General features: G+C 49.5%; 1 protein-coding gene across 2 annotated transcripts in view; it reads left to right on the forward strand.

Annotated features, from left to right (window-relative positions):
• The window catches only part of LOC139584760 (breast cancer anti-estrogen resistance protein 1-like), a 142,434-nt gene extending 130,755 nt beyond the window's left edge, over positions 1-11,679 (forward strand). For both annotated transcript variants that reach the window (XM_071416951.1, XM_071416950.1), the window contains exons 4-7: positions 6,227-6,331; positions 6,570-7,784; positions 8,908-8,991; positions 9,453-11,679. In XM_071416951.1, the coding sequence (XP_071273052.1) occupies positions 6,227-6,331; positions 6,570-7,784; positions 8,908-8,991; positions 9,453-9,965 (1,917 nt within the window). In that variant the 3' untranslated portion in view covers positions 9,966-11,679. The remainder of the gene's footprint in view (positions 1-6,226; positions 6,332-6,569; positions 7,785-8,907; positions 8,992-9,452) is intronic.
• Positions 11,680-12,604: the final 925 nt, after the last annotated feature.

Here is a 12,604-nt window from a genome sequence, read left to right on the forward strand (position 1 = left end):
AATTTTCTGTGTGTTATTAGGGGTTCAGGATTGGATGGAGGAGTTGGCTTTTCAGTCTGCTGCTGTTTGCCGTCAGGTCATAGAGAAACGAGGATGAAGTTGAATCTTAGATACCACTTACTCTGTTCCTCCTCAGGTGCAACGCTCATTGACAGCCAGCTAGCAGATAATCCTGCCTCAGCATCATAAACTTTAGAGAGTGTCCCTTGTCAGACCCTGGAAGTAGATTGGGTTGTGTGGTTGTGAATGTACGTGTGTGTCACACATGGTGCATCAATCTGATGTTTATTATCAACAAAGATCTGTTTAATACAGCCAATAACCTAAAAGCTGTAGCCTTAAACTGCCCTCTAAAACTCATTACCAAGCTCATAGACTTGGTAACTTCCATCATCACCTATATACACTGAACAAAAATATAAACGCAACATGTAAAGTGTTGGTCCCATGTTTCATGAGCTGAAATACAATATCCCAGAAATATTTCATACACAGAAACATTTTATTTGTCTAAACTTTTGTGCAGAAATGTATTTTCATCCCTTTTAGTGAGCATTACTCCTTTGCCAAGCGAATCCATCCACCTGACAGGTGTGGCATATCAAGAAGCTGATTAAACTGCATCTTCATTGCACAGGTGAACCTTGTGCTGGGAACAATAAAAGGCCAATCTAAAATGTGCAGTTTTGTCACACAACACAATGCCACAGATGTCTCAAGTTTTGAGGTAGCGTGCAATTGGCATGCTGTGTCACGTGTGCTCCCTCTCCGGCCTCCAGGCTGCTCATTATGGCGCACACCTGTCACCATCGTTATGTGCACCTGCGCGTCTTCAGACTCACCTGGACTCCATCACTTCCTTTATTACCTGCCCTATATATGTCACACCCTTTGGTTCCTTCTCCAGATGTCATTGTTTCTGTTCCAGTGTCATGTCTGTGCGTTGTTCGTGTTTCTTATTTTGTATTATCTTGTGTTTATTTATTAAAACACTCCCTGAACTTGCTTCCTGACTCTCAGCGCACATCGTTACATGCTGACTGCAGGAATGTCCACCAGAGCTGTTTCCAGATAATTGAATGTTGATTTCTCTACCATAAGCTGCCACAAATGTTGTTTTTGTAACGGCTGTCCTCCTCCTTATCTGAGGAGGAGTAGTAAGAAGGATCGGAGGACCAATGCGCAGCGTGGTACGTGTTCATGCTCTTTATTATAACGAACGAACACAAAAACAAACGACACGTGAAATACCAACCGAAACAGTTCCGTGTGGAACAAACACAGACACGGAAAATAACCACCCACGAAACCCAGGTGGAAAAAGGCTACCTAAGTATGATTCTCAATCAGAGACAACTAACGACACCTGCTTCTGATTGAGAATCATACCAGTCCAAACGAAAAAACCAACATAGATAACCCACCCAACTCACGCCCTGACCATACTAAAACAAAGAAATAACAAAAGAACTAAGGTCAGAACGTGACAGTACCCCCCCCCCCCCAAGGTGCGGACTCCGGCCGCAAAACCTGAACCTATAGGGGAGGGTCTGGGTGGGCATCTGTCCGCAGTGGCGGCTCTGGCGCGGGACGTGGACCCCACTCCACCATAGTCTTAGTCCGCTTCAATTGCGACCCTCGCCGCCGACCTTGGCCTGGGAACCCTAATAAATGACCCCACTGGACTGAGGGGCGCCTCTGGACTGAGGGGCGCCTCTGGACTGAGGGGCGCCTCTGGACTGAGGGGCGCCTCAGGACTGAGGGGCAGCTCCGAACTGAGGGGTAGCTCAGGACTGAGGGGAAGCTCAGGACTGAGGGGCAGCTCAGGACTGAGGGGCAGCTCAGGACTGAGGGGCAGCTCAGGACTGAGGGGCAGCTCAGGACTGAGGGGCAGCTCAGGACTGAGGGGCACCTCAGGACTGAGGGGCACCTCAGGACTGAGGGGCACCTCAGGACTGAGGGGCACCTCAGGACTGAGGGGCAGCTCAGGACTGAGGGGCAGCTCAGGACTGAGGGGCAGCTCAGGACTGAGGGGCAGCTCAGGACTGAGGGGCAGCTCAGGACTGAGGGGCAGCTCCGGACTGAGGGGCAGCTCCGGACTGAAGGGCAGCTCCGGACTGAAGGGCAGCTCCGGACTGAAGGGCGGCTCAGACGCCTCTGGACTGAAGGGCGGCTCCGGACTGAAGGGCGGCTCAGGCCTGCCGAGGCGCACTGTAGGCCTGGTGCGTGGTGCCGGAACTGGTGGTACCGGGCTGGGGACACGCACCTCTGGGCGAGTGCGGGGAGCAGGAACAGGGCATACTGGACACTGGAGGCGCACTGTAGGCCTGGGCGTGGTGCCGGAACTGGTGGTACCGGGCTGGGGACACGCACCTCAAGGCGAGTGCGGGGAGCAGGAACAGGGCATACTGGACACTGGAGGCGCACTGTAGGCCTGGGCGTGGTGCCGGAACTGGTGGTACCGGGTTGGGGACACGCACCTCAGGGCGAGTGCGGGGTGCTGGAACTGGAGGCCTGGTACGTGGTGCCGCCACAGGAGGCCTGGTACGTGGTGCCGCCACAGGAGAGCTGGTGCGTGGGGCTGCCACAGGAGAGCTGGTGCGTGGGGCTGCCACAGGAGAGCTGGTGCGTGGGGCTGCCACAGGAGAGCTGGTGCGTGGGGCTGCCACAGGAGAGCTGGTGCGTGGGGCTGCCACAGGAGAGCTGGTGCGTGGGGCTGCCACAGGAGAGCTGGTGCGTGGGGCTGCCACAGGAGAGCTGGTGCGTGGGGCTGCCACAGGAGAGCTGGTGCGTGGGGCTGCCACAGGAGGGATGGTGCGTGGAGAAGGCACCGGATAGACCGGACCGTGGAGGCACACTACAGGTCTCGAGCACCTGCCCAACCCTACCTGGCTGAATGCTCACCGTAGCCATGCCAGTGCGGTGAGGTGGAATAGGCCGCACTGGGCTATGCACACGTACTGGAGACACCATGCGTAGGGCTGGTGCCATGTACCCCGGGCCGAGGAGACGCACTGGAGACCAGATGCGTAGAGCCGGCTTCATGGCACCTGGCTTGATGCCCACTCTAGCCCGGCCGATACGAGGCGCTGCTATGTACCGCACCGGGCTATGCACACGTACTGGAGACACCATGCGTAGGGCTGGTGCCATGTACCCCGGGCCGAGGAGACGCACTGGAGACCAGATGCGTAGAGCCGGCTTCATGGCACCTGGCTTGATGCCCACTCTAGCCCGGCCGATACGAGGCGCTGCTATGTACCACACCGGGCTATGCACACGTACCGGAGACACCATGCGCATCTCCGCATAACACGGTGCCTGCCCGGACCCTCTCTCTCCACGGTAAGCACGGGGAGTTGGCTCAGGTCTCCTACCTGACTTAGCCACACTCCCCGTGCGCCCCCCCACCCAAGACATTTTTGGGGCTGCCTCTCTGGCTACCATCCGGGCTTTCTTGCTGCTTCCTCATACCACCGCCTCTCGGCTTTCGCTGCCTCCAGCTCAGCCTTGGGGCGGCGATACTCTCCAGCCTGTGCCCAGGGTCCCTTGCCGTCCAGAATCTCCTCCCAGGTCCAGGAGTCCTGCGATCGCTGCTGCTGCTGCCCGTTACCACGCTGCTTGGTCCGGTTGTGGTGGGTGGTTCTGTAACGGCTGTCCTCCTCCTCATATGAGGAGGAGTAGTAAGAAGGATCGGAGGACCAATGCGCAGCGTGGTACGTGTTCATGCTCTTTATTATAACGAACGAACACAGAAACAAAACAACAAACGACACATGAAATACCAACCGAAAACAGTTCCGTGTGGAACAAACACTGACACGGAAAATAACCACCCACGAAACCCAGGTGGAAAAAGGCTACCTAAGTATGATTCTCAATCAGAGACAACTAACGACACCTGCCTCTGATTGAGAATCATACCAGGCCAAACGAAAAACCAACATAGAAAAACCAACATAGATAACCCACCCAACTCACGCCCTGACCATACTAAAACAAAGAAATAACAAAAGAACTAAGGTCAGAATGTGACAGTTTTAGAGAATTTGTCAGTACGTCCAACCGGCCTCACAACCGCAGACCACGTGTAACCAGGCCAGCCCAGGACCTCCACATCTGGTTTATTCACCTGCGGGATCGTCTATAGTATTTCAATTATTTCAAGGCTGTAGCCTACAAAGAAATACATTGAAGCATTTGCGAGTGTGACACAATAGGTTTGTAGGTACATAAAGCTCTTTTAAAAACATTTTAAATCTTTATAGTCTATAAATAGCACATATAGGCCGATACATAATTAGAATTAAATACAAATTAAATTAAAATGACTTATTAGTGCCTTTGAATTCATTTTTAGAAACATGAGTTTGGCCAGTCTGTAGCTTCAGGCTCATGTGATGGTGCCTGGAGAGCCGGCCAGCAGTGGAGAATATATTCTCCACACTTACAGAGCCACTGGGGATGCTAAACACCCTTTTGGTCACTCTTGCAAGGCTGTCCTAAAGGTAGTCCTAAAGGTTTTTAGGGTGTGTCTTTTAAGTGTTTGGACCGCAGCCACTGACTGGTTTTCTGGTCCACGCCCTTACTTTTTTAAAGGTATCTGTGACCAACAGATGCATATCTGTATTCCCAGTCATGTGAAATCCAGAGATTAGGGCCTAATGAATGAATTTAATTAACTGATTTCCTCATGAACTGTAACTCAGTAAAATCTTTGAAATTGTGCATGTTTATATTTTTGTTCAGTGTAGTTGTGAAATACTCTACTAATCAAAGCTGTAAAAGTAGTGTGCAAAACAACAGACGTTTCCTGGGCTGGAGAGAGAGAGAGACAGGACTGTGGCTGCTGCAGGGCAGTGTGTTCCAGAAGTTTACTCATACAAGACTGACGGCAAAGTTAATTCCCTTGCCGCTGCTCCAGGCTGAAGTGCATTGTGGGATTGTATTGAATTTAACAGTGCCTTAGAAAAGAGTACTTTTGCAATAGGCATCCTCTCAACACACATTCTGCAGCATTGTTGCAGTAATATCTCCACATTATTTTGAATGTTGCATTTTGTGGGCATCACACACATATCCTTATAGTTTTCATACATGTCCTACCGTGGCGATTGCATGCACAACTTTGCCTGCCTACATATCCACATCGCTCTGGGCCAACTGATGTTTTTTCTCCGCGATGAGTCTGGATTTGCCTCCCTCCCATATGATTTCTAGAATGTAAACACATTCTGACTGTTCTGATTGGTCCCAGAAACTGATGGGTTGGGCCAGAACCGGCTTACATGACACGTTATCAACTTTGATACTCTGATTGGTTATATTTGTTGGAGACCATCCAATCGCTGATGAATTTGTTTTGTACGGTGCCCCTCATTTTGAAGTCAAACAACAACTTTAGGATGTCAGTTTCAGACTGAATGTAGCGATCGCTAGAGCAGCGGAAATATATTCAGGGTGAGTCGTCAGGCAAGGCACAACTGACCAGTGTCACAGAGGTTTAGTCAGAACAGAGTTAGCACTGAGGTTAAGGTCTCTGCTGTATAAGAGATTTTCTTCAGTTGTTTCCAACTTTGGTCATGCTCCAGTCCGTCCAGCTCCCTGTGTGCGTGTCAGGGCAGTCCCAGACAGGATGTGTGTCCTCTGTGTAGGAGTGGGAGAGATGGTCCCCATGTTGTGTGTGTCAGCGCCCTCACTGCCCCCCTCTCAGCCTGCAGCCTCAATAATGCCTCCCTCCCCCTTGTAGGGAAGGCAGTGGAGAAAAGAGGGGCCCCAGGGAGAGACGAGATTAGAGGACAAAGTGGGCAGAGTGTCTGGGTCCCTCCCGCCCTCCCCACCTCCTCCACATTAAACTGGATTCATCCAACACGCCCTCAGAAGCTTGATTTAATTTGTTCCTCCCTTTTTAATATGCTCATAAATTGAGTCTGCTGCAGCTGTAACTGAGCTCTTATTGCTGATTGTATATTTATGTGTATGTCTGTATGTGTGCAAGTATGAACGTGTGTGTGTGTGTGTGTGTGTGTGTGTGTGTGTGTGTGTGTGTGTGTGTGTGTGTGTGTGTGTGTGTGTGTGTGTGTGTGTGTGTGTGTGTGTGTGTGTGTGTGTGTGTGTGTGTGTGTGTGTGTGTATATCTGATGTGTGTATGTAAATTGTTTTTTATTGTGGGGTGTGTGTGTTTTATCTCTCTGTGCATTGTGTCCCCCCCCCCCCCCCCCTCCAGGTGTATGACACGCCCCCAATGGCGGTGAAAGGCCCCACCAGTGGTCAAGACATCTATGACACGCCCCCCAGTGTGGACAAGAGCCAACTTCTCTCTCAGCAAACGGTGAGGCTGCAGCTACTGCACCACTAACACATCCTCTCTGTCTGTTGTTGTTGTAGAGGGACACAGGGGGATACTCATCAGTCACAGTGGGCTTTACCATCTGTACTTGATAGGTGGTGTCTTAAAGTAACCACCCCTTCTCCTTATCAGAATGTGTGTTTGACATCATTATGATGTCCTATGGCAGTGAGGGTAAGTACAGTGTGTGTGTTTGACGTTGCCTCTGTCTCCCTCCCAGGTGTACGACTTCCCCCCCTCCGTCAGTAAGGATGTTCCAGACGCTCCTATCAGGGAGGAGACCTATGACGTGCCCCCCCACTTTGCCAAGCTGAAGAGTCTGGAGAGCCAGAGCCAGGGCTATCTGATCCCCGGAGGGCCTGAGCCCCCCATCCCTGAAGACGTGTACGATATCCCTCCCCCTCCCCTCACCGGAAAGCACCACCCAGACGCCCACCTGGGTCAGGAGATCTACGACATCCCCGCCAGTCTGAGGAAGGGTGGACCCCATGACCCCCAGGATGTGTACGATTTCCCCCGCGAGCGGCCTGCAGGCGAGGACTCCATCTATGACATCCCCCCTCAGGTGGTGCGAGATGCGGGCACCACAGAGGAGCTGACGGTCAGCTTCAAACGCCTGTCTGCTTCCAGCACGGGCAGCACCCGCAGCAACCTGTCCACCTCCTCTCTGGACATGGTGCCAGTCAGGGAGTCGGTGGTGCCCAGCCAGGCCGGCCCGGGGAAGCTGTTGATCCTGGATCTAGATCAGGCCATGGAGCGCCTCTCCCGCCTGCAGCAGGGGGTGGAGGGCTCCGTCTCCCTCCTCATGTCCTTCATCAGTGGGAACTGGCGCAGCCCCACCCAGATGGAGGCCAACCTGCCAGCCATCAGGCAGGCGGTGGAAAGGATGAGGGTGGCTGTCAGGGACCTGCTGGAGTTTGCCAGGGGGGCTGTGGCCAACTCTGCCCAGGCCACTGACCGCACGTTACAGGCCAAGCTGGGCAAGCAGGTGCAGAAGATGGAGGAAGCCTTCCAGGGCCTGGTCAAGTACAGCCAGGTTCTGGATGCTGTGGCCTGGGCCCCTCCTGCACTGATGACGCCCTCAGCAGGCAGCAGTGGGGATGACCTGGACCGGCTGGTCATGTGTGCCCGGGGTGTGCCTGACGACACCAAACAGCTGGCCTCCTTTCTCCATGGCAACGCCTCGCTGCTCTTCAAAAGGACAAACAAGCAGCAGCAGGTTCCTCTGCCCCCCGTCCCCCACGCCGCTGACCTCATGGGTCAGATGACCAACAACAACATCTCAGCCTATCAGATGGGAGACGGGAGAGCCAACATCCAGTCCCGCCCCCTGCCGTCACCGCCCAAGCTCACTGCCGAGGAGGAGACCAGTGACCGGCCGTACGAGACCACCGAGGAGGGCTGGTTGGAGGACTATGACTATGTGCATTTACAGGTAAAACCTCCTCTTATGAAACCACAGCACAGATCATCACACATTTATGTCCTCATTTATCAGTAGAGAATTAGTTTGGTGTATATTGGTACTCTGAATCAACAGCACCAGTACTTCCTCATAACGGTACGGTGGTTTGGAACAATCAGCAGCACTCTATATTTGCCCATGGATTATGTTAAGCATGTCGAGCCATGGTGTCTGTCTGTGTTCAATGATACGCCGGTGTGTGAGATAAGAGAGAGGATAGACTCCAGATGTATCTCCATTTCCACACCACAGCCAGCAGATCAATGCCCCATACAAGGCTTGCCCATGTGGGCGACACATACTCCCCCGGTGCACTGCTTCAGGTGTCATCATCAATCATCATTACCACATGTGCAGGCGTGTTTCTCTACATACCCATCATACATCATCACTTTCTCTGTCCATTGCTGCTGTTGTTGCCCTTACGTGCAGCAGTATTGTGGTTGTGAAAATGCAATAGGAACAGATGATTTTAAGACGATATGATATCATTGTGGGTGGCAGGTAGCCTTGCGGTAAGAGTGTTGAGCCAGTAACCAAAATGTTGCTAGTTCGAAGCCGACAAGGTGAAACGTCTGTCGATGTTCCCTTGAGCAAGGCACTTAACCCTAATTCTCCAGGGTTGCAGTTGATAATGGCAGAGCTGTGACCCTGCTCTCAGAGTTGGGATATGCAAAAAAACACATTTCCAATTCACTCATACATATTAATACACACTTGTTCATGTGTGAAATAGGAAAACTATAAGCACCCACCAAATTATTATTATCTAAAAGACATTTATATATTCACTGTTTCAGTGCTTTATGTGTGTGTAGCACACTAACATACAAACCCTGAATTCATGTGTCAGCTACCCTCAGGGTAGTGGCAGAGCTGCTGTGTGTGGTCTGGTCTGATATGAGCTCATACTGCCCTCTGCTGATTAGGAGAATTATCACACGTTGAGTCAGACGGATCATTTTATATGGGTGATCCTTCCTTGAGCCAGTAGAATTCAAATTCCATCCCAGCATTGTCTGAGCGTGTTTGTGTCTATGTGCTTGGAGCAGAGTAAGTAAGTTTACTCTTCTTACCGTCCTTTGGTTTCCAGGGTAAGGAGGAGTTTGAGAAGAATCAGAGGCAATTATTAGAGAAAGGGACCAGACACAACAAAACCACACTGGAACAGCAGCAGGTGAGGACCTGTGGGTCTGTCAGTGAGCGAGTGGGTGTGTAAATGGCTGTGTTTAGACAGGCAGCCCAATTCTGATATTTGTTTTACTAATTGGTCTTTTGACCAATCATATAAGAGCCCGGTTTCCCAAAAGCATCTTAAGTCTAAGTTCATCTTAGAACAATAGGATCCAATGGTTCTAACGATGAACTTAGCCTTAAGATGCTTTTGGGAAACCGGGCCCAGATCTTTTCACATCAGATCTTTTTCAGAGCTGATCTGATTGGTCAAAAGACCAATTGGTGAAAAAAAGATCAGAATTGGGCTGCCTCTAAACGCAGCCTTTGTCAGTAATAAGGGAGTGTATATGTGACTGTAGTGTTACATTGGTGTCTCAGAGGCTGAGGTTTCAGTCAGTTCAAATGGGATGTTTACAGATCAGGCAGATATTTATTTACTCTCTGTGTTCCCATCTACTGCAGCTGAAACAGTTTGAGCGACTGGAGCAGGAAGTCAGCCGGCCAATCAACAACGATATCTCAGGCTGGACTCCGCCTCCCCACTACCCAACGGCCCAGCGGAGCAAGCTGAGCATGGGCGACCGGCAGCTGCTGCTCTTCTACTCGGAGCAGTGTGAGTCCAACGTCACCACCCTCACCAATGCCATCGACGCCTTCTACTCCTCCATCAACAACAACCAGCCGCCCAAGATCTTCGTGGCTCACAGCAAGTTTGTCATCCTCAGCGCACACAAGCTGGTGTTCATCGGGGACACGCTCTCGCGACAGGCCAAGTCCCCAGAGGTGCGGGCGCATGTGGCCCAGCACAGTAACACGCTGTGTGACAAACTCAAGGACATCGTGGTGAGCACCAAGACTGCAGCGCTGCAGTACCCGTCCCCCGGTGCGGCGCGAGACATGACGGAGAGGGTGCGGGAGCTGGCCGGCTGCACACAGCAGTTCCGCATGGCTCTGGGCCAGCTGGTGGCCATGTGAACCTCCTGTCCTGAGACACTGATGTGGGGAGTCCACACTGGGACACACATCATCCACCCACCCAGTGGGCCACTGTCACAGACACATGGACCCTTCATCCTCCTCTTGTGCTTTTTATTTCAAAAAAGGACAATTATCTGACTGGGCTGGGCCATTGGTTGTAAATTAATCATTGTAAATATTTAAGTTACTATTAGCCAGAAAAAAAGTGAAAGAAAATGAACTTCCACTATATATATATATATATATATATGTTTTTGAGACCTTATGGAAAACATGATGTAGTTTAGACAATGTCCATTATTATTATTGTTGCTATACTGTAATTATTGCTCCTATTATTATAATTGTTATCATTATTGTTATAATGCGTTGATTAAGGATGTTTACATTTCAAACACAATGTATGTAGTACTTAATGCTGTTTTTCATCCCAGATGATCAAATATGGTGGATTTTGTAAAAGTAATGTACTTGTCAGGTGAGCTGTAGGATATGTTGACAGAAAATGAATAGCTTTCCTTGGAGCTGTCAAAGGAGGCTGGGGATCGTGTTGTGAGTGTAAGGCATTCTGGGTAGGGGCTGGGAGGGAGAGGTTTCCCTGACAGTTAATAACATTCTCAGATATACTGCTGTCATGGGACAGGATTCATTTGAGTAGTTCTACATGCTAATTAAAATGCCCCAATTAGAAGACTGTCTTATAAAACTATCTCTTCCTTTGAGATAGAAGTCAGAATGAAAAGAACAAATCTGATTTGGAGGTAAAAAATCTGAGGTTAAAAGAAATATGAATTTACTTATTTTTTTCAGCATTACAACTTCCCTTGTTCTTCAAAGCACAAAGCTTTATCCGTCTGTCTGCTGCTCCTAGAGTGCTTGTTATATCCACCACACTCTCCCAGACTCTCTCATAGTCCTGCATGCTCTCTGTGATCTAAAAAGGGTTGGTTTGGACTCCTCTGTGGCTCCACTGTTCTAGAAGTCGCCTGTGTTCCAGACCAGGCTCTCTGCTCACCTCATACAGGAATAACTCTGCTTTCCCTCCCCCTAGCACTTCCTGGACAGCACCACTGCACCCTGCAGGCCAGGGAAACCCGCTATGGGGGTAAAGGTGTGAGAAGTGCATTTGTATCATTGGCATACACTCAACACCCTTGTAAATTGATGAGCAAATTAGGGAGTGGTTGTTTGTGAGCTGCATCTCTGCATTTTACCAAATGTATGTGTACACACACACACACAATATTGATGGTAATGTCTGTTTGCATAACAGTAACCATTCTTGACACTTCAAATGACTGCAGCAGCTGTATCATAACCCCACTTCCAATAGCTGTACCAGAGGTATGTGAGTTAGCTTGGCCAGTGGGTGGGTTTTACTAGTTCTTGAGTCCTGGAGACATCTCCACATGAAGCAGAGGAATCTGCTGCCACTCCAGTTTCCATTGTCCAGTTTTCTAAAACCTGATTGGCTGTATTCTAAGTATCAGATTACATATTGTACTATAAAGCACTGCAACATGTTGTTGTGGATATAGTTGAAACCCCTATCAAGTAAAAATAATAAGTTGAAAACAAAGCAGACTGGTAGTTGTGGTGATGTCATTATAGTCTCAAATCTGTGTTTTAAGATTTGAAATATATATGTTAAGGACATTGCATAACTGGAAAATATATGTTTAATATATTTTCATTAAAAAATAAACTTCAAGCCTACTCTCTCTTTAAGAAGCTATGTGCTGTGAGTGAAATTGCATATACTAGAAATGCTTATAGTTAATTGGAAGATAATTGTACCCCAGTAACTTCAGCACGAACACCAACTCCTGAGAGATACCTGATCTCCTTGTCAACTGTGTCTCTCCCTCCCTGGGGCTCTGTATGCTGGACCACCATGATTTGATATATATATATTTACAGTACCAGTAAAAAGGTTTGGACACACCTACTCATTCCAGGGTTTTTCTTTATTTGTACTATTTTCTACATTGTAGAATAAAGAAACCACTACAAAAGGACACCAATAAGAAGAAGACACTTGCTTGGGCCAAGAAACATGAGCAATGGACATTAGACCGGTGGAAATCTGTCCTTTGGTCTGATGAGTCCAAATTTGAAATTTTTGATTCCAACCACTGTGTCTTTGTGAGACGCAGAGTAGGTGAACGGATGATCTCCGCATGTGTGGTTCCCACCGTGAAGCATGGAGGAGGATGTGTGATGGTGTGGGGTGCTTTGCTGGTGACACTGTCTGTAATTTATTTAGAATTCAAGGCACATTTAACCAGCATGGCTACCACAGCATTCTGCAGCGATATCCCATCTGGTTTGCACTTAGTGGGACTATCATTTGTTTTTCAACAGGACAATGACCAACACACCTCCAGGCTGTGTAAGGAGTATTTGACCAATAAGGAGAGTGATGGAGTGCTGCATCAGATGACCTGGCCTCCACAATCACCCGACCTCAACCCAATTAAGATGGTTTGCGATGAATTGGACTGCAAAGTGAAGGAAAAGCAGCTAACAAGTGCTCAGCATATGTGGGAATTTCTTCAAGACTGTTGGAAAATCATTCCAGGTGAAGCTGGTTGAGAGAATGCCAAAAGTGTGCAAAGCTGTCATCAAGGCAAAGG

The sequence above is a fragment of the Salvelinus alpinus genome, chromosome 9 (assembly GCF_045679555.1).
Source record: "Salvelinus alpinus chromosome 9, SLU_Salpinus.1, whole genome shotgun sequence".
Taxonomy (NCBI): domain Eukaryota; kingdom Metazoa; phylum Chordata; class Actinopteri; order Salmoniformes; family Salmonidae; genus Salvelinus; species Salvelinus alpinus.